At 44.5% G+C, this 22,878-nt stretch overlaps 1 protein-coding gene across 1 annotated transcript; it reads right to left on the reverse strand.

Annotated features, from left to right (window-relative positions):
• Positions 1-446: 446 nt before the first annotated feature.
• Positions 447-22,860, reverse strand: ACO2 (aconitase 2). Its single transcript, XM_050325116.1, has 18 exons — positions 22,739-22,860; positions 16,858-17,000; positions 15,528-15,786; positions 13,334-13,426; positions 11,209-11,367; positions 10,858-11,008; positions 9,460-9,564; positions 9,108-9,199; positions 8,719-8,824; positions 7,512-7,669; positions 6,380-6,453; positions 5,601-5,712; positions 5,289-5,411; positions 4,914-5,069; positions 2,777-2,968; positions 1,789-1,921; positions 1,354-1,475; positions 447-945 (listed from the first exon to the last, which is right to left on the reverse strand). The coding sequence occupies exons 1-18, from the start codon at positions 22,772-22,774 to the stop codon at positions 802-804; spliced, it is 2,358 nt and encodes a 785-aa protein (XP_050181073.1). The 5' UTR covers positions 22,775-22,860; the 3' UTR covers positions 447-801.
• Positions 22,861-22,878: the final 18 nt, after the last annotated feature.

Here is a 22,878-nt window from a genome sequence, read left to right on the forward strand (position 1 = left end):
AGCTCCCAGCAGTGTAGTGAGATGGGAGCTACATGGCTTTGTGTGCAGTTCTCATGAAGAGAACTCCTCAACATTCGTCTCCTGTTACAAGTTGTGCTTGAGGAAACTACTTTAGCACCCAGTGCTGGGAGGGCAGGTACATGAGGTGCTCTTGCACGTTTGTCATTACTGCAGTAGTGGCAGTGATTTGCGATAGACAGGAATGTAGTGGGGAAGGTGGTGATGGCCACGAGTGGAGCCTCGAGTGCAATAGGTTAATGTCAAAGGCTAAACAGTGCAAGAGAGCTGTGAGGGCTCTTTATTTTACCCTGCGGAGTTACTGTTTGTTGTGGTTTGTTGTTTGTTTTTTGCTCCATATAGCAGTAATTTACAAGAAGTTCTTTCCCACCTTCCCAGCAACAGTGACAGGGATCAGGATGATGAATACAATAACACATGGCAGAAGAGATGGTCACATTCTTTATTTTCATTTTAAATCTTTAGCCATCAGTAAAGTGAATGGGCAGAAAACAACCAAGTGAGCAGACAAACCCACCTTAGCTGGTTATTTCCAAGTATAAATAACTGTGGGACAACTGAAACTGAGCCAAAATAGAAAAAGGGAGCAGGGGAATTTAATAGACAAAAGTAAGCCTAGCTGCACTCCCTTTTCATAGTGTCAGTGAAGAGGAAGTACCATAACAAAAAGGAAGCTATGGTTACATTTGATCAGACATTTATTCCAACAGTAGGCATGGAATTGCACTTTCACGAAAATGCCAAAGCTGAATCGAGTCCAGTGCACTGGGGCATTGTGCGCACTTAGCTTGATTTCTGCTGCAGCTCCTTCATTCTGTTCAGGGCACTGCCAGCCTGAAACCACTCGATCTGCGACTCATTGAAGGTGTGGTTCAGCATGATTGTTTCTTGGCTCCCATTGGGATGTTTGATGATGCATTTCAGAGGCTAAAGAAAGAAGACAGTTTTTATTTTCCCCCCTCTCTTTCAAGGGCACAAGTTATCTGAAGTTTCTCACAGGAAAATTCCTACATGTTTTTAAAGGGCTGAAAAGGGAAAATTGTAGCTCAAGGTAGGTCTTAACATAAAAAGTGAGGTTGCAGTTCCTTGTAGGAAACACTCATGCTTAAGTCAACAGGAACTCAGAGTATCACACAAGGGTATCTTGTCACTATTCAGAACACCACAGTCTGATTCTGACCTGCCCTGTAGGCCGCCCAGGCCACTGTCTTGCCTGGCTGGGAGGTTGCACTGCCCACCACTGCCAGTGCTGCCTCACAAGCACACAGCTCACCACTGTTCCCATCAGTGGCACATCCCTGCCCCCAAGGGCACGACAAGACATCAGACTGTTACCTTTCCAGGTGCAAAGTCTTTCAGCCCCACAATGCTTAGCTTGTCCACAGGATGGATCTTGTTGTAGTCCGCTGGATCAGCGAAAGTGAGAGGCAGTAGACCTTGCTTCTTCAGATTGGTTTCTGCAGAGAACAAACCGCCAACCACTCTTGTCATGCCCCACTGCAGGAAAGCAGGATTACCTTCTGGCTGCCCAGTGCTTCTCAGGGTAGCATTCCAGCAACAATTATCTTTGTAGCAAGATCAGCATATCCGCTGTTTGTGGCATATCTAACTAGATATGTAACAGGACTCCTGACAGGAGGGACCCCCTGCCATCTGTCAGCAGGTGAGGTTCATGCCTGTAGGCGTTGACCCCCAGGGCAAGGTAAACACTGCTTCCACTCAAACCAAACACATCCTGTTTACACACACCACAGGGGAAGCGTGACTCACCGTGGATCCTGGCAAAGCTCTTGGTGATGATGACCCTGCCTCCCAAGTGACGTGGCTCCAATGCTGCGTGCTCCCGGCTTGATCCTTCACCATAGTTTTCATCCCCAATAACTGCCCATTTGACACCCATTTTCTGTGACAAAAGACAGATTTACATTTTTGCTGCCACTCAAGTGAGGAATTAACAATAAATATCCACCCACACATCTAATTTCAGTGTTTCACTGACACTGCTGTGCTATGACACCTTCTCCCAGAAGGCTCCCTTCAATTCTAAGAAAGGAGAGAAATAAAGGAATTAAGTGCTTCACAGCAGTTAGGCACTGCCATCCTTTGCCGACAAAGGCTGAGGAGGATTGCCCTTGGGATCCAAATCCTTTCTTGGGAAGGACTGCTCCCTTCCTTGGGAGCAAATTCCTTCTTTCCTTTTCCTGCCACCTCTCCTTCCATGGTGCTGTGCCAGACCAAGGTTCGCACCAGCCAAGATCTCTGCTCTACTTCTGGAAAGGATATGGAAAATTTTAACCTCTCTCTACGGGAAGAGCCAATCCAAGACAACTGCCAAGTTGTCCAGAGGGTAAAAGGACATTTCTTGAGATTCAAAACCAAGTGATAAAGAGTAAAGGGGATAAGATTGTAATTTGTTTAAACATTAGACTAGTCACAGGTGGCAAGATTTAATTACAGTCTAATGACACCCATGCCTTGTGAGGTGTGCAGTGCCTAAAGGAGTTCTTCCTCTTGTGTCTATGATTTCTGGTCCCCTTGGAGTCATGGGATCCTCCTCCCTCTTCCCCCTATCAGGTAGGGACTGAATCTCCCATAGGAACTGCAATCATCAGAATAAGTACCAAGAAAAAGCCTCAGTGCTAAGGGAATTCACAACTGCTGTTACTTGAGAGCAGGAGGCAAACATCCTCATTCTTGGCACACACTGCCCAAAGTGTAAACATCCTCTTAAAATAGATGTGTCAGGGGAACATCTCACCTTGTAGTAACGGGCTGTGTCTGGGACTGGGCCAAACTCCTGGGTTAATGCATTCCTCACAGAGTTGGCTTTGCCATTTTCAATGTTGATGGCACCGATGAGCAGGTTGTTGGAGATGTTGTCCAGGTGGCCACGGAATTTAAGCCACGGTCCGGCTGCAGAAATATGATCAGTGGTGCATTTCCCTTTTACCTAAAGGGTAGTAGAAGAGAAGAATGTCTTAGGATGGAGCAGTGACTTGACCCTTCCTCAACACTTTTAATTGTGAAGCATTAATTGTGGGGAGTGGTCAATACTCCCGAGGGCTGTGCAGCCCTTCAGAAGGACCTTGACAGGTCAGAGAAGTGAGCAGAGAAGAAATGCCTGCAGTTCAACAAAGACAAGTGCAGGATCCTGCACCTGGGCAAGAATAATCCCATGCATCAGCACAGGCTGGGGGCCAACCTGCTGGAATGGAGCTCTGCAGAGGACCTGGGGATCCTGGTGGAAAAAAGGTTGTCCCTGAGCTTGCAGTGTGCCCCTGTGGCAGTGGCATCCCGGGGTGCACTAGGAAGAGCACTGCCAGCAGGTCAAGGGAGGTGATCCTGCCCCCCTACTCAGCCCTGCTGAGGCCACATCTGGAGTGCTGTATCCAGTTCTGGGCTCCTCAGTACAAGTGACATGGAACTCCTGGAGTGGGTCCAGCAGAAGGCTACAGAGATGATTAAGGGACTGGAGCATCTCTTGTTCAGCCTCAAGAAGAGACAACTGAGAGGGGACCTCATCAATGCCCATCAGTATCTGAAGGGAGGGTGCCAGGAGGATGGATCCAGGCTCTTCTCAGTGGTGCCAAGCAGCAGGACAAGAGGCAATGGGCAGAAACTGATGCACAGGAAGTTCCACCTGAACATGAGGAAGAACTTCTTTACTGTCCAGGTGACCACGCACTGGAACAGATTACCCAGAGAGGTTGTGGAGTCTCTCTCACAGGAGATACTCAAGAACTGTCTGGACACAATCCAGTGCCATGTGCTCTAGGATGGCCCTGCATGAGCAGGGAGGTTGGACAGATGACCCACTGTGGTCTCTTCCAACCTTACCCACTCTGTGATCATCACCTCTCTTTTTAAAGGCACAAACCCAAGACAAGCACATCTGTTAAAGAATCAAGGCACTCTGAGGCATTCTGCCTGTGTTGGGTAGGAAGAACAGCCCTGTTCCAAAGGGTAAATTACAAAAATTAGCTTAGCTGTGACATCTCCTGCCATGTCCTCACTTCATTCAGCAGCAGGTTTTTCAGGTACAAAAAGCAATTAAGCCCTTCCTGCTACAGCTCAGCCTCTCTGCTGGGGGACTTCAGCAAGATGCCAAGTGTTATCCTCTAAGTTTCCAAACTGCACATAAGCCTTCTCAGCTTGTCAGAACAGAATTCCCAACCAGAGATAATGGCCTTCCAATTGGTAAGTCTCAAATTGCTTGCAAAGGAACTGCCTTGTCCAAAATTTAAGCGCAGCTCAGTATGGCCCTTGGGAGTACCTGCAACTCTGCCGAATCATCAGGATTCCCAAAGGTCAGTTCCTAAGGGATTGCATTTCAGAACCCATAACTGTATTAACTGAAGTTTTCATCCTCTTAACTCAGGCAGAGAGGAGAAACCCTGTCTCCATTAAAAGACCAAATTGCACTGTTTTATTATGAAGTATTTTCTGTAAAGTGGGAAGCCAACATGCATACTGATGGATGAGAAGTTCCCAATGACCCCATTTCAGACAAGATACATCTTAGAACAGTCAGTTATTAAAGATGCTAATTAAAGAACCCATCCACCTTTCTGCTGCAGGTTATAACTGGAGCTAATTCTGCAGACTGCATGGTATGGGCAGGATCATATTCCATGCTACAACAAGCTTCATTTTTCATGGTATTAGCTACCCACTGGCCCAAAGGAGAGGAGTATCTTAGTTATAACAGAAAGAAGTATCAGAAGGAAACACTTGGAAGGAAGGAAGACCCTTGGTTCACTTTCCATGACAATGTGATTGTAGGGGAGGGAATCAAAAACAGCTCAAAGGCATGTCCAAAGCTTCCAGCAGCTTCTGTGCAAACCTCTGTTTGAGCAGACCTGTCATAGCTGGTGTTCCCCTACTTGGCTCCTGACCTTGATGAGGATCAGCATGTCTTCCAGATCCTTGCCATCCCACTTATCAAAGGGCTCAAGAAGCTGGAGGCGCTGGCTGGTGGGGCTCACATCCACATGCTGCCCACTGCCATCCTTGGGAGGGTACTGATAGGTGTCCTGGCCTGGGTCAAACTCCTTCCAAAGAAGAAAGGAAAATCATCAGCCTCAGCCATCCACAACAGTACATAAAAGAACAAGCAGATAACAGCACATAAAAGAACAGACAACTGCTCCCATTCTAGCAATAACACCACATGTCAAGGAAAAGGTCAGTGCTTGAATGTTCTCTCAGTACATATAAAACACTGCTATTGTCAGGCCTTCCCTCCCTCCGCCTCCAGACTGTGCAGTTACCAGCTTGGGCAGCTCATCTGCATCAGGTGCCTCTAGTTTAAACTTCTTCCCATCTGCTCCTGTCAGGTAATCTGTCTCAGGGTTAAATTTTAGAGTGCCAGCAATGGACAGGGCTGTGACAATCTGAAAGAAAAAAATGACAAATTTAAAGGTGTATTCTACCCTCCATCTCTTCATTTGAAAGTCTTTTAAGTCTAATAGCCAGCAGCCAAGCTACTAATCAAGCCACACTGGGCCTCTCCTGTAGGTACAAGAATTGATTCCCAAGGCACCCTGAACTATTCCATGGCTCCTCCTCTGGCTGTTTCTTACCTCTGGAGAGGTCACAAATGCATGAGTCTCTGGATTGGCATCATTGCGACCTGTGAAATTCCGGTTGTAGGATGTGACTATTGTGTTTTTCTCTCCTTTCTTGATGTCCTTCCTGTGAAAGAAGCAAACATGCTCATCAGATCTAAATGGGATACTGCTTCTAGATGTCTCACTGCTAAAATCCCCCAGCTTTGTTTTGGCAGCACTACCTTTTAGAAACATGAACTGGTGCCTGGACACGTTTCTTAAGCAAAGACTCAAAACAATGGGCAGTGCAAACCCAAGTCACTGAGTCTTGGAGTAGTTTTCATAGCACTGCTGAACTGTCTAAACAACCAACTAAGTACATTGCCTTTGGATAGTCCACCATCAGCAGTGACAAAGCCACATGAGAATGTGTCTCCCATCCCTTCTATTGGGAATTTTTCTTCCTGCTACTCCAATGACTGAAGTTGGACCAATTCATTTTTCCTGTTTTAAAAGGACCATACAACCTTCAGTCCACCCTCTCTCACAGATAACATCTCTCTCCCATTTTTTGCCTACTATAAAAAGACTCCAGAATGTGTGTCCATTCTACAGCTTCATTCACTTAGAGGTTCAGTATAAATCTGCAGTCTGTCTTTTCTCCTCCTCCAGTGCGTATCAGACAGCTATGGCCAGTGGGTTTTTAAACATTTCATTCCCAGTGTGCTGTATTTACAATCCCATTTGGCTTCACAGAGCGCTTTAAGAGCTAAAAGACACAAAGCTAGAGCAAGGTCTGTCTTTCACTTTACCTGTCCCACTGGCCAATGCATGGCCCACAAGCGTTGGCAAGAACCAGCCCTCCAACTTCTCGCAGGATTTTCGCCTGGGGGCAGAGAATAACTTTGTTACTGGTAGAAAATCTGGAATAAGTTTCTGGGGTTGCTCTTTCAGGAGAAGCAGACACTAACGGAAAGCACCAAGCGTGAAAAAATTCCCCTCCTTGTTTGTTTTGAGTCACTTTTGTAAATATATGGGGTTTGACCCCAGTAAGGCTGTAAGTTAACACTGGGGAAGAGCACAGGATGACTTGCCATGATGTTCCCATTCTCTACCTGCTTCAACTTGAACAATCCAGCTACTTGCAGGTATTTGACTGAAGGGCAGTGTCTGGTCTGATTAATATCCTACAGACTTCCTGTCCATGTAAGGAGAGAACTGGCCACAGTGCAAGCGTGTGTGTGTGCCTGCTCAGTCCACCCCGCAAACAACTCAAGTAAGGGGGGAGCTGTTAAAGAAAGACATGACTGTGGACTTGGTTGGAGGAGGCCTTAAGTATTGGCTGGGCATACCCACATGTAAAGACTTGGTCCCCATGCTGTGACAGTATCTAACATTTACTAAGTAGTAAAGTAATTAAAACATCATTTTCTCCCAGAAAAGGGAAGAAAGTAGGTAATGGTTCCTCTACAGAAACACTCCTTTTTAAATCAAATATGAGTTTTGCCAAAAGTTTTGTCTAAATTGGGAATCACCCTCCAACAAAAGAGCTTGCTCACTTCTAAACTGTTCTTAAATGAGAAAACTGGATTGCAGGCCTTTGTCAGTCATGGCCATCTACAGAATTCCAGGAGCATGAGGCATCCCTTGCTGTGCATACTGTTATCTCCTCAGGGCCCCAGTTCCTGATAACTGTCTTATCTCTGTTCAGTTCCGATCCTGTTATGTCCAGATAGTAAAGATATCAGGTCAAAACACTGTCAGGGTGACAGCAGGACCCACAGGCACAGTAGCACAAGGATAGTTACTACCTCAGTAATTGTACCTCCAGCAATAAGTGAAGACAAAGTTTGAGAGGTTTCCATTATCACCTCAGGACCCCTGAGTACTGTCTTGAAGAATTAACCCTTACTGTTTGGAAGTGTAAAGAGTAGCCATACTCACATAACCGTCTCTTTCAATGGTGGCACGGATCTGCTCTGAACCTGGTGTGATTGTGAACTTTGATTTGCACTTCAATCCATGTGCCAGTGCCTGTTTTGCCACGGCTGCAGAGCGTCCCATGTCCTCATAGCTGGAGTTGGTGCAGCTGCCGATCAAGCCTGTGGTGTTTGACAGAACAGGGAGGTGGTTACTGTAGCCCTGGTATTAGGAAGCTTCTCCCTGACCTGTCTCTCAGCAGAAAAAACAAGGGACAACCACCTTTTCTGCTGACAAGGAATCTGAGAGGGTTTCAGGTACTAACACTGCCAAGCCACCCAGCAATATACTGTGGTCACAAGCAATCCCTTGTCCAGCTTTGGAGGTTGCACAGTCAAACACACTACCCTGTCACTATTCTGGTTATTGTTTTACAAGATCTCAGTGTCACTTACTTGCACTTTGGTTATGCAAATTACCAGAGAGAGGTATTGTTCCACAAAGACAGAAAAGACTTCAAAGCAAGATGGTAAGAAATGGAGGAAATGATGCAAAGCAAGCATGCTTTGTTACAGTCTGAAGACCACATGAGGACATACTGTACAATCCTGACAGGTGCTAACCAGCAAAATATAAATTCTCTTTCAGTTACAGTTGCTGTAACTGTATCCCATTTGTAACACTGTTGAATAATAGGTTTCCCACCTGGGATGTGGCTTTACAATGTATTTCCAGTCTTTTCATTCCCCCCATGGGCAAAGGTTGAGAAGTCAACCCACAGGTTACCATCCCAAAAGTGAGTATTCCAAGTGAATTTCCAAGCCTGCTCTTTAGGACAGAAAGTACTAACTTTACTATGTCCTGAGAGCTCAACAGCCAACTGCTGACAATCATGCTCGTGACAGATCTTTGCAACAGACAAATCCATGCCGCAGACTGTTAAGAGAAGTGCTCTTTAACAGGTAACATTTCTGTCAACCCAAACATTCAAAAGTTTTGAAAATGGAAAAAAACTAGTCTGTCTCAACATTAAAATCCCTCCTACTGTCCCTGATCTCATCCTAAACACCTGGCCCAGGTAGTCACTTCTCCTTCCAGCAAATATGGCCATGAAGAGATGACACCGCACCAAAGGCAAAGGACATACAGCAGCAATGAAAAGACTGGGTCCTAAGACAGCAACATTCATACCCCAAGTATGAAGGCAGAGGAAAGAGCAAATGCTACCCACCAACTCTGATATCAACAGGCCAGCCCTCCTTTTCTGCCACAGCACCAATATCTGACACAGGGTGCGCCAGGTCTGGAGTGAAAGGTCCATTGATATGTGGTTTCAGCTTTAAGAAACGGTGACAAAGTCAGAAATTAGAGTAGCAAAGAATAACCCCAAAACACAGCAGCAAATCAATGCCCTTCATAGCTCTATCTGGAATCTGTTTAAATAGGATTCTCCTACAAGAACACTGGAGCACAAGCTGTGAGTGAAGCAGACCTGAGTGTATTTTACATATTCTAGTACAGTGCCAGGGGTATTGCATCCAACTCCCAGCTTGATCCTCATTCACACAAAGCAGAGTCATGTCACGACAGCCAAGATGGCAAGAAGAAAGAAAGCCTTACCTCACTGAGGTTGATTTCTATCACCTGGTCATACTGACAACCAGAATCTGGTACCAAGTGTTGCTTGAATTCATCTGCCAGTGCAGCTATATCTGGAATAAGAAAGAAGGGGCATCTGAAAAGTGCAGCAAATATGAGAGAAAAGAAAAAGTTTGGAACAGCTAAACACACAGGGTCCACCATATAGTTCCCCAGCCACTTCATTACAGACTTTCTACTTACAGCAGATGACCTACAGGACCACATGGGGTCAGAAGTCACATCAGACACCACTGTAGGAAGATACTGCTCCCAGAACACACCTTCACTTGAACCCATATTTCTACCCACTTCAACCGCCAAACCCTCTTACCAGCTCGCCCAGTCTTGCCCAAGTATTTCTTCATGCGTGCATTGTACGGGAAGATCGACGTGGTAGCTCCGATTTCAGCTCCCATGTTACAGATTGTTGCCATTCCTAGAGAAGAAGTGGGAGAAGTGACCATGGGGTCAGTAAGAAAGTCCAAGGCCATCCAATTGTCCAAAAGTCAGTACGTGGAAAAGACAGCAAAGCCAAGAGGGATCAAAGGAATCTAAATCCACAGCTGAGAGGACATGCTGTTAACATAATGGCTGGCTCAGCCTCTCATGATTCTGACCAATACAGTGCCTGCAACCAGACTTTTCTGCAAGGAAGGAGCCGAAAGTCACATTCATTCTTGCAGATACTGGAAAGGATGACAGGGAACCCCCATGTGCACTGAGCATCAAATACACTTACAGCAGTGAGCAGTGTCTCTGCTACCTGCAATGGGTGTCCTGTCTCTCCCTACCATCTCATTTATCTTTACTGGAGGAACCAGACATTTGTGAGAAATGTAGTGGGTTGAATAAAATGTTTCCAGTGTCAGAACACAGAAAAATAATCCCAAATATTTGCTCACGGCACTGGGATTACCCATGCCTTTCAAGGACACAGCAATGGAGCTGTAGAAGCTGCTGCTTTACAATTAACAAGCTAGGAACAGATACCATAGGTCAAGTTCCTCTGATTTCACAGAAGAAAAATCCCAAATTGCTCTCAGTTTGTAAAACCAAATATTCCAAGTTCTAGCCAAGTCAGACAAATTAAGAGGAGAAATCCAGCTTGAAGGCTGCGCTTCAAGCCAAAGGAAGGGACAGCTCTTGTAATTTGGTCCTAGCTAGCACATTACAGAGAAGTGCAATTTTTGCTGGCTCAAATTCAGCACCCAAGACCCACAATTAGCTAGTATATGACTGCATGTTACAAATTGCTCCTTTCTGCTCTATCCTCTGCCCACAACCCTTTTCTAAAAAGCTTTTTGTTTGCCACTGTCACACATATACTCCCTTTAACCTGTTTCTTTTTTCTATTCACAGCATATTTTAGGCTGAAATGAAAATGTCATCCTTTATCTCTGGCATCTCCGCCTTCTTAAGTATATGCTGGAATACCTCCACCCTTACTGTTATCCTGATGTACCATCTTACAGGATTCTTCACAATTAAGTATCCCATGTTCTTAAAGTCACAAGAAGATTTAATGGAGAGAGGTCACTTTTTCATTGAGGGGAGTGCTGTTTTGTTACACCATGCTCACCCAACTCTCCCAGTTTGCAGTGTATGAATTACCAGGCCACGCTAAGGAAGAACATTGAGTCCTTCTTGCCTGATTCCCTTCCCAGTCTCCAACACTCAACATTCAGCTCCAACAACACTCCTTTCAGGTAAGAGATTTGTGTTGTCTTACCTGTGCAAGAGATCGAATCCACACCCGGCCCGTGGTATTCAATGATGGCGCCTGTTCCACCCTTGACAGTGAGGATGCCAGCCACTTTCAGGATCACATCTTTAGGAGAAGTCCAACCTGAGAGCTTGCCAGTCAGTTTTACACCAATAACCTAAGCAACATTAATGGGGGGAAAAAAACCACTGACATCATTTCCTTTCAGAAAGGTAATAGTATATAGTTCCCTGTGGGGTATATTGCTTTCAGATTGCAATGGTATATGATGCCTTATATACACAGTGGTTGAAAATCAATGTTCCTTACACATATCTCACCCTTCACATTACAGATAAGTATTCTTTGTGCTCCTACCTTTGGGCATTTGAGCTCCCAAGGGATTCCTGCCATGACATCCACGGCATCAGCTCCACCCACACCAATGCAGATTCCTCCCAAGCCACCTCCGTTTGGGGTGTGTGAATCTGTGCCAATCAGCATAACCCCAGGGTAGGAGTAGTTCTCCAGAATGATCTGAAAATAAAAATGGATTGTTTGCTTGCTTGTTTGTTGGGAAAGGAGGGGGAAGACAGCCGGAAAGAAGACAAGAACAAGAGTTTAGATCAGTTTGTAATTGCAGATTTCAGTAGCAAGAACGTAATTGAATTTGGTTTGGGCTGGAAATTCTCTTCTGTTTCAAGCTCCTTGTGCAGAACGTAATGCACAGTCTCAGCCTCGGGATCCTTGCTTGTCCCAGGATAATAAAAAAATTAGAAAACAATCACAATTTTTTTCACTAGACGAATCCTTCCCTGCACTTTAGGCTTTTCCTAAGGTGCCACCTTAGTTAGCCTTTGTTACGGTTCAAGAGCCTGTTCCATAGTCTCCACACCCTTAATAAACTGCTGAGCAAGTCAGTTCACTTATCCAATGCTAGACTGGATATATCAAGACCTTCTGTGATCTTTATGCTCTCATAGCAGTAGAATACCAATAGGCTCCTCCAGTTCATGATGCCAGCCAAACCCAATCACACAGAAGAATCCCTCACCAAGAGGCTGCCCTTCCCTTTTTGCTGTTAGTGATTCTGTGCAAGACTTTTCAACTACCAACAAAACCACAAAATGGTTATGTAGTTAAAAAAAAAAAAAAAAAAAAAAAGAGTTTTCTGTGATACTGATAAAGTGGAGAACTCAAGCTAATGAACTTCGCATTGCATATGTGCCACACCAACACTAAGGACACCCTCTCTGGGTACCACGGAACTCACAGCACATGCATCATAGAACAACTTGAACAGAACTAAGGTGATCCCTCATTAAAAAGACTACAGCTTTGCTTTACAACTTTCAGCTTTATTTGTTTATGGCTCACATTAATATATTTGTGGGAGAAAGGTCACTTCCAAAGCCTCACTTTGCCAGAGCTGGACTCTGAAGCTATACAACATGACCAGTTTTCTCCAGCCAGAGAAAGTCAGCCACAAGAAAGCTGGGAGCCATAGCACGGAGCTATGTTGCCATGTACAGATGTCATGAGTGGTTCCACAGCACAAATGACCTGAGATGTTCCCATAACCTTTTGAAGAGTTCACCTGTTGCATCACGTTAAGCTAAGGTAACCTTAGTAACTCATTTTGTAGCTAAGAAAACATAGGAGAGAGTTCTTGACTCTTGTCACAAGTTGCCTGCTGACAGGATGCTTACCACTCATCCATTCTCCTCTCACTTTTGCTTCATTCTGCTCTTCAACTCTTACTGCCTGAGACTCAGAGGAACAATGAAAAATGAGTATTGGACCCACAAAGCAAATCAACCACAAGCAATTTAGGGAAATCCTGATAGAGGTGTTGGTTTTAAAAAACCAAAAAGCCTCATTAAGTGGTAAGTTATCTTAGGACAGTCATACTCATTTTAGATCCAAGTGAAATAACAAGAGAATCTCAGACTTGGAAACTGTTTTGCATTTTATTCAAATTCACATAGCAACTGGTTATGTGTTGCCATTCTTGAGCACCTAAAAGTATGCAGCTCTGTTTGGTGTCCTCATATACTCTCCTGGGTTTTATGGAAGCAAATGCATACATAATAACCCTAAAAAAAGTATGTTACCAAGGCTGCTCTCCTTAGCACCAAAAGCAGTTCACATTAACCCTATGAAACCATCTTGATGGCATCACCTTACTGTTCCGATTGTACTAAGAGGAGCCAGTCCACAAGCAGTTAAGGTATTTCAAGCTTCTGTGATTCACATGGCATGCCATTGGCACTACCTAATCACACATCAGGTTACAGTTTGACCAAAATAACCTTTAAAAAAACCCACTGTTGTCAAGATAACTGAGAGAGAGCAAGTAAGAAATCTCGACCTGCCTTGTGGAAAGCAGGTTGTTTCCCTCAGCTGGTGAAATTCTTTAAGGGTTTGCACTTAAGTTCTCTCTTCACCATAAAGTAAAAGAGTCACTGCATGTTCAAAGATTGCAAACACACACACACTTTACCTGGTGAATGATTCCCGACCCAGGTTTCCAGAATCCTACTCCGTACTTGGCACCAGCCGTTGCTAGAAAGTTGTACACCTCCTGGTTTATGTCCTGTTCACACAGGGAAACACAGAGCATCAGTAACACATTTTGTTCTTCCATACATCAAAAGCTCATTTAAACACACTCCCTTCCCTCACACACCTATCTGCAATTTGCTTCACAGTTTTGCAGCAGCTGGAGGGAGGTGCACACCACTTTTAAAAGCAAAAGGAACTAAGACCATTTGACACACAGTTGTAACAGGCCACTTAATTCTATCCCACCTGTAGCTCTACTAAAAGCATCGTTTTTAGTTTCTAATTCCAAACAGCAACAGCCAATAAGGAATACCCCGCCAAAAAGGCATTTAAAAATGTTCCGCTCATTTTTTCTATTTCAGGGATTTTTTTTAACTTGTCTCCCTCACTTATTCTAGCTGCTCCTTCCTTCTCTGCCAGGTGTTCCTTTTCCTTTACAGATGCTTTGGAGACATTTCAAACCTCTTAGGTAAGTGTTTTGGCTTTATTTTTACAGATAAAGAAATGGAACTGGAAGTTGCTTGCTACCAGGGGATTTGGTGAGTGTCATTTCTCATTCTACCAAGTCCCTTGTTTAAGACTCACACAATGCTGCCTTTCTTGCTGCAGTATCACCATTATTGGTGGAGGTCACACCGTGAAAATTGCTTGTGAGAAAAACCATGGTTGCCAAGGAAGTATGACACTATTATGTCCTGATAGTTCTTGGCAGAGGAGTGGCAGAGTAGATAAGATAAGCGCTACAAGGAGTTTCTTAAAGACTGTTCTCATGCAGCTAAGCTTCAGAATAAAGGGAAAGGGGAAACGAGATAATGGAAGAATTGTCTCAGCACACATTTGCTGAAGTTTCCCATGAGGCAGCAGCAGTTCTGTAAGCCTCGTTTTCCACTGAGAGCCGGGTCACTTTACTCTGTTTGTGCATCCCTCCCCCAGTAAAGCATGCTGAAGTGCCAGGAGCAAATCCAAACCACCCTCTGGCCTGCCAGCATTCATTGTGTGCCAACTGGCAGCAGCAGAACCCAGTCAGAAGGCAGCAGGACCTTTACTTGCTCTGCTCAGAGTGGATGGCAAAGGAGGGACATAGCTCAGGGCTGCAGCGAATATAATTGCACTGAGGGAGAACAAATGCAGGAATAGGGGAAAGGGGAAGACAGGAGGTTAATGGGAGAAAAGAAACTGTCTGATTTAGTAAGTCTCAAATTCTTAATTGCACAACTTAGGACTAAGACAAGCAGAGCAAGAACTCCCCAAATTCACTCCAGAGTAGTGTAAGTTATCTTACTGTGGCCTGAAGGAGAAAGCCAGAAGCAATTACTTCAACACCATGAGTTTTTGAGAATAGATATGGACTAAAATCTTAAAATGCAGCTGACCCCTGTTCACTGTAAATTCTAGTATCAATACTCAAGGTGCAATTCCTCCTGGCTCTGACAAGATTTCCCTGGCAGAGGCATCATGGTATGTAGGACAGAGATGAATGTGTCTATATACTACAGAAGCCCCTTAGGGGACAAATAAACAGTAAAACAGCGAGAAATTTAAAAAAGGCAGTGAATCAGCATTTGGACACACAAGACTTTGAAATTCCCAAACAAAAACCAACATCCTCAGTGCTTTTACACACACGAGCCCTGAAAGCCACACATGCTTCAGTTATTGCTCTTCAGAGAATCACTAGCAAATGCTTTGGGAAAATAACTACTTGCCTCCCCCTCACGGGATACCACCAGTGCAATGTTCAGTCATTTTTTCACACTGCAACACAGAGTAATCTGTCTTCCTTTTTTTCCCCTTTGAAATAGATCTTTTCTCTCCCTTTAGCTGAAATATCTTCTCTCTCCAGAACACACACATGATCTAGGCTTCCATCGTTAATCAGCTCAAGACTACCTTTCCTACATTTGTGGTCCTTTAAACCATGTAATGGATGAATCTCAGCTGAGAAACTCCCAAAGATCCATTTACTCTGTTTATTTGGTGCATCTCACCTATCTACAGAGCTGACCAGCACAGGCAATCTGTTACCATATCTGACTCATGGCTGTTCTCCTGGGAAAAAATTAAAATAAGCTCTTTCTTCGACTGGAAGGAGGTTTTCAAGCAGACAGAAGTGAAGTTTCTGCAATAGTAACCTTAGCTCTTCGAAGATCCTTTTCACCACCTGACTGGGCTTCGATGAGGTGATCACAGTGGATTGTGGAAGGCACAGCCACTTTTGGCAGCCCACTGCTGATGAACTGTAGCATTGCCATCTGAGCTGTGGCATCCTGCATGGCCACACGGTCTGGCCGTAAGCGCAGATAGGTCTTGCCCCGCTCAATCTCCTGTTTTGCTGGGTCATCCAGGTGTCCATATACAATCTTCTCAGACAAGGTCAGGGGACGGTCAAGCCTGGGGAAAATAATTTTAGTATCTGTATCTTGTGTACTTCAACATTTGCCCTTTTAAGCATGTAACAGAACACTTCCTTATATTGCTCAGACTGTTAAGACCTATTAACATACAGAAACCTGCATGCTCTTCTTATAGCACTAAAATATCAACGGCTAAATGGTTCAGTTCGAAAAGTTCAAAAGTGTATGAATTTATGTCATTTTATGCTTTCTTTTCTAATCTTTGTATACTAAAAGAAGCATTGACTCAGCTAATTTCTTGAGTTATACTTCAGGACAGCAAATGTGGAGGTGAAACAGAGGTCAGACTCAATTCACGAATACCAGATCCCACAGCAAGCAAGTACAACTAAGTGGAATGTTGTGACCTCAGACCTTTCATCCTGGAGCTGTATCAGTTGAGGAATCTATTTATGTCAGTGGTAAGATCTTCTGGGAAGTAGCTAAGTCGAGACAACAACTTGAAATGAGAACTACTGCATTTAACAAAGGATGCAAAGACCAAAGGACGTGTCATACAAACCACTGCCACAGTAAGTGGAGCAGGAATGACAATTTAGCAGGCACACAAGCCTCTATCAGCAGATTAAGGTCACTACGTTTACATATGCTACAGATTCCTAGCCCTCCTTTCCATGCCTAACAGCGGAACACAGGAGAACATTCACTGTTGAGAACATTCACAGTGCACTGAAGCCTTATCCTATAATGACTACTGCCCACACGCTGCTGCCCTAGAAAGGGGCAAGGGCCAACATGAAGACTCCTCAATGAGGGCATTAAACAAAGAGGACAAAGTCCTTTCTAGAACCTCCTCTGCATTGGCCTGGTTCTCTGCATGTTGCAATGATTCCTCATAACCTTCAACCCTTCCCACAGGGCCCCACCACTACATGGAGACATTACAACTCATGCTTCACTACATTATTAACTGCCACTGCTCAAAGTTGCTCTCCCTAGTAAACATTCCCTATGCCAGGGCCCCATGACTTTTTTTTTCTCCTCTCCTGTCACTGCAGAGCTAAACTCAACACGCTGATCCCTCCCTTCTTCCCTTCTCCACTCTTACCTCTTACGGACAATGTTGATGTTCTTCTCCAACTTCTCATAATTTATGTATTCATTAGGTTCAAAGTGGCTCATGGCCACCTTGGCCCGCTGGCACAAGGCAGGAGAAACATGGTAGCGTCGTATCCCACTGTTCAAGGCATGCTGAAAAAAAGGAGAGTATTAGCACCGGAACCTTACAGAATTCCTGTAACATATCAATGAACCAAATGTTTTTCAGTTTTATTACTGGGATTTTGCAGGCTGAGGAACAGAAAAATTGCAAAGGTTTTTAAAGGCACTGATGAACATTTGATCATACAATACTGCGTATTATGTTAAACAGTGAGACACCAGGTTACCCAGAACAGGTAGCATTTTACTAAGTTATTTTACATTTCTATTTAAGGCACTAGATGCCTTATACTTTCAAGAGAGAAATCTGCTTTCAGGCAATGCTGAAACAATTCTTAAACACCAGTTTGTTACAATCCTGACATATTAGAGCGATGGTGGAGAGGAACCAACACCATTTCCAAAGCAAGTTAACCCTAGATTTGTATTTGCTCACTGGCATTGATCTGACATTCAGGGACTGGCAGGTGACACAGCATGGGTCTGAGCAGACACCCCTCTGTTCCACCATCACATACTAAGTTTCCTAGGCAGAGTCCCTGCATACCTACAAAGCTTACTGTATTTCCATATAAGCTTAGCTGTGTTTCAACCCTAGCTACAGAGACTTGGATGTACAAGCCTGGTCTACAATGTAACACAGAGCAGGAGAGAGGCAAGATCTGGAAAAAACCCACATCAGCTTCACCAACCTGGCTGCACAGATCCAGGTGCTATTTACCTCACTCTCACAACGGCACCCTCACCTTTCCTCTGAGAAAAGCCTTGCACTTACCCTACAGGTGAGTTAACTGCACAACAGGTGAACTATACTGTGAGCTGAACACATAAGCACAAAATGCCATGAAAAAAAAGCCCTAATTTCACTTGGCAGCCTCCACGGTGAGACAGTTTCCTGGAACACAAGAGAAGGGCAGGCTATGCCGAGGCACCTGACCTGAAAGAGAGAGGTCAGTGCCCAGGGCTAAAAGCTCTCACGCAGCTTTGAAAACTGAGTCAGAGGGCAGCCTCCAGAAAAACTTCCAAGGATTTGGCACATGCATTTCTTACATCCTTTGAAAGTTTCAGTCATCAGCATTAGAAGTCTGGAAACAGACTGCAGACAAGAATTCAGAGTTCTTCCTCCTCCAGAATGAAACTCTAATCTAAATCCTGCTTTTTTATTATTCATCCTCTACTCCAGCGTTACAAGGTTTCGATAAGTGCAGGTTAATAAACACTGTGGTATTGCACTAAACACCCCTTTTGTGTGCATGATTGTTAATCAGCAAATATTCTTTGTGCAGAACACAATCATCATACCTACCACTGGTTTTGCCTTGTCAAAAATACCAGTTGATTCTTTAGATCTGTTAAAGCATTTTAATGTTTCCTTGTCGATATTTTTACCAATTTTCTTGTTACCAGCATTGAGAACATTGCCCAAAATAATCACAATCAATGAGACATCACCAATTTTCAGCCAAGTCTCTTGTTTTATTGTCCTTTTGATGACATTTGTTAGCATCTTTCACAATAAGAAGTTCAGGAAAGCTAGGTGAGATCACAGTAGCCAGCACACTGGCAGTAAGGGTGCCATTTGCATTTTTCCCAAACGATCCTGAGCCATTATACACACAGCTTTTGGTAGGAGCAGTACAGACCTACGGCAGCTACACACTATTTTCATGAAAGAATATCTGAAGAATGTGAACCTGGCGGTACAAAGAGGGCACTGCTCCTCCAGGAGTGCAAGGGAAACCCAGTCATCAAATTTCACTGTACTGCACTTTAAGCTCAGAGCTTCCAGAACTTGTCACAGGTGTCAGACTTGAGACATTTTGTTCTTCCACCAGCACAAAAAAATACAAAAAAACCCAAACAACAACCAAACCACATCAGACACCACCCAGCTTTTCATTGTTTAACACACCTACTAGGTAAAGCTGAACTTTATCTGGTAGCCACTTAATTTTATGTTTACTTTGTTCTGCCTTTTCCCCCCTAACTTAAGTATTTACCCAGCACGGTTAATGCTGTGGAAATGTCTTTACCTCACAAGATATCCATTGTCTCATGAAAGTTTCCAAGTGCTAAAGTGGCTGGAAAAAACACTGAGAGATTTAATCACTGTTCATGGAAAAATAATTTCTTGCCCAGACCAGGAAATATATTTTGGTTTAATGCAGTAATTTCTTCTTACTTCATCATACAAAAGAACAGATATGCAAGCTAAAGTAATGGCAGTGGCCTCATATCATCTTAGTCTTGCCTGGGACCAAAGTAGATTATAATAAAAATCTGAAGCAAGGTCTCCAAAAAGAGCTACAAAGGGAGTTTTCAAACAAAATTGAGGTAGAATCCTTTCAGTTGAACATACATGCCTATGTATCTTTTTATTTCACAAAACAGCACAATGAAATGTAGTATTTATTCAAATACTAAATAAATACTCAGCTGGTACACACAGAATTAGCACTACAAAGTAGCTGACTTCTGCTTGACCACAACTGCAGGCTACCAGAAGCAGGAAGGGAACTTGTTTAAGGTAAAGCATTCTGTCTGGACACGGAAATTGGCAAGAGAAGTCAGGAAAACTGAAGGTGTGTTTCTGTAATGGCCAGTAAGACTTGGGGAAATTCATCACCTAGGCCAATCAGTTTCAGGAGACTAGAGAATCACTTTTGTCTACACGAGACTTTTTTAAAAGACCTATTAAAAAAGTGCTATCTTCATTTTACTGGGATGTAAATCTAATCCCATATCTCTCCTCTGCTGGAAGTTAACTTGATTCAATATGGTTGTTCTCATGTTGATGCCCAGCAAGCCTGAGGCTCCACCACCATCACCAAGTAAACAGCATACACTGCCTGGTTCAAAAGTCTGATCTCTCCTCATAACGAATCCACAATGTATCACTCATCACACTTGTCTACTCTCCCTGCCTGGTTTTTTATCCATTGCATCCTCAGAAACAGAACTTGGCAGAACTTCATCTTGGCAGAACTGCAAGATAAAGGAAAAGTCACAAGCCTAACAGTTCCCAGCTTCATTCCCCCTCACTCTTCCCTGAGTGAGAGGGAACGTAGTAGTGCACTGGGAGGCTTCCATGGTGTGTTTTATACAGAGTAGTGAGAAGCACCTTGCAACCAACAGCCAAAGGAAATAGGCAGCCAGCAATCTATACGTTTTCCCTTTTATACAGGAATTTCCAGGCTGACCAAACAGCTGCCAAGTGATCTCCTCTCATCTGGCATTGAATCCGTTATCCCAATACGAATGTCCGTGTTCAGGTTTCAGTAAAAGAAATGGCAGTGATCACTACAGGGCTCCTAAGCCTACTGGTGTTTTACCAGGTGAAAAGCTTCCTTAAAAGACACAAGAAAGCCAGCCTATTAAATGGGTCATGATTTTTGAAGTCTCTGTCAGGAAGTCAACACTTCTCTTTACAGATTTCAACCTAGTTATCTTGCATTTAGCTCAATACAGTGAATGGCCCAGATGCAAGAGGAGTCTGAATTCAGAAACTAACTTGCATTTTGGCAGCCAGTAAGTTAGACAAGTCCGGTAAGCAAAAGCTCATGTTCAAAAGAGTAGCAACCACATTACCTACACTTCTATCTGGGAAATCAGTCCTAGAAATCCCAGCTGAAACCCAAAATACCATCTTTTCTCATCCTCCCTGATCTACGATCTCTGGCCAAGTTTCCAACATTCACCACGATTCAGCCTAAAAAGAAAAGCAGAGTGGTATAATCAAGTTGTAAATGCAGTCTAATTTTCTAGATCCACCTCCGAAGAGCAACCACAATTATGGTTCTGAAGACCAGTTTAGCCCAGGCCAACGCTGATTTTTGCCAGCACACACAAAGCTACCCATACAGAATTTCAGTACTTATCTACCACGTCTTCAATAAACTGCTGATATTTCAGGCAATTTAAGAGTTTTACACTCCTCTCTTTAGGTCAATTCTCAGCCGATGTGGCTTGAGAAATGGAATGCTCCTAAAAGCATTATCTCAGATAGGCAGGAGAAAGATCTTGACCCTTTCAGGCTATTAGAACTATACTTTAAGTAGGACATTCAGTCCAAGTCGGGTTAATTCCAATTTATTTCCCTCAGAGGGAAGCTTTCTATGCAGCTCCAGTTCCAAAACAGTTCCAGGACAGGAGGTGGGTAGAATCAATGTTAATAACGTGTGTCATGGTCAATGCTGGCACTATCACAGTGACTGGCAAGATGATGCTCATATTCATTAACCTCTAGGCAGCTACATGGGGACAAAAAAAATTTTGCCTCCTTAAGAGGTCACCTAGAGGCACGTTTGATTGCCACAGATTTAGTCCTTCACAGGGGGGAAACAAAACATGCACCCTGAGCCTGGTAACAGAAGACAACCTCCCAGAACACTAAATTCCTCATACTGACTGTGTCAGCACAGCCTTTGTTTTACATTATACCATATTATTTTTAGCAAATGACTGCTTGTTCTCATGCAGTGCCACACCATAAAATGAGAACCAATTCATTACCCTAATAAAAGATTTGCCTTCATTTTATGAGTAGTCATTTCTGTTCAAAGTACAAACTAGAAGCTATTTAACAACTAAGAACAACTATACCAAGTTATATTTGAAATGGGGCTATTCTGTGACTTTTGTTTAAATTAAAAAACACCCAAATCTATACTTTTCTAAAACACCTACCTCTAAAGTAAGGAAGTAATAAAAAAACAGAATTAAGATTCACAAAGTACTTTCAGAATACTAAAAGCCAAACACGCTCTTACTTTGGCTCCCTAAGAAAAGGGAACACACTGACCAAGGTCACAAGTGGGAAACTGAGAAGTTACACTGCCTGCCCTTATCACATGCTTTACACTAAGGGGAGCAACCATATCCCTGTTAGCAGCCCTAAAAAATATATTGCACCTGATATTTGCCTTCCAGTCTTTTAAAACATTATGAACACTTTATTATTGAGTACATATCAAACACGGCAATCTCTCAAGGAAGGGAACCTCTGTGGCAAGCTCATATTACAGGCAAATGTGAGTTTTAGAGGTCATGACAGACAAGACTGTGAGACACATTATTACTGTCCTGAAAAATACAGTAGTTTATGTGTCTGTCCCATCTGTTTTTCCACCCTTCCTAGGTCCCCTTTATATAGAGACTCTGGTATTTTTGTCACCCAGAGGCCTCTGTTTATATTAAAAATAGGATTTTTGAAGCAACGTAGCCAAAAGATAGTTCACTCAGCACAAGGAGTCACCTTGTGCTGCCCCACACTGATAAGGGGAAGCAATTGAAGGCGAGGAAAGAAAAATGCACGCCCCCGGGAAAGACCTTTTATTTCACCGCTCGTCCCCGCGCCCTCGGGCTCTCCGCCCCGCTGGGCCCGGGGCTCTGGTCGCGGCCCCGGCCCCGCGGGATCTGTGCGGGCGAGGAGGCGGCGGCGCCAAGGCCGCGTCCCCGCCGATCCGGTCACCTTGCGCTCACCTTGACGGCCGGCCGGGCCCAGCGGCGGGAGACGCCTTGCCCCGGGGCTCGGGCAGCGGCCGCGCCGCCGCCGCGACATCCCAGCCATCGCCATGGAAACGGGGCGCGGGGCCGCGCCGGGGACACGCTGACCTACACGCGGAGGCGGGGACGGCCCGGCCCAGCCAGGAGGCTGCGGGCAGCCTCCCTCCCGGTCACCCGGCGGGCAGTGCCCTTGTCCCCGCCGCCCGCCCGCCGCCCAGTGCCCGTCCCGCCCGGTGCCCCTCCCGCCGGGCGCCGCTGCTCACCCTGAGCCGAGCCGCCAGCACGCAGTACGGCGCCATTTTGTTCACTGACAAAGATGGAGTCGCGCCGCGATGGCGTCACGCGGCCCATTTCACGGCTCCGGCGCGCGCCTGGGGGCGGGGCTGCGCGGGTCCTGGCAGGG

This window comes from Myiozetetes cayanensis, unplaced genomic scaffold (assembly GCF_022539395.1).
Source record: "Myiozetetes cayanensis isolate MyiCay16 unplaced genomic scaffold, myiCay2020 scf3, whole genome shotgun sequence".
Lineage (NCBI taxonomy): Eukaryota > Metazoa > Chordata > Aves > Passeriformes > Tyrannidae > Myiozetetes > Myiozetetes cayanensis.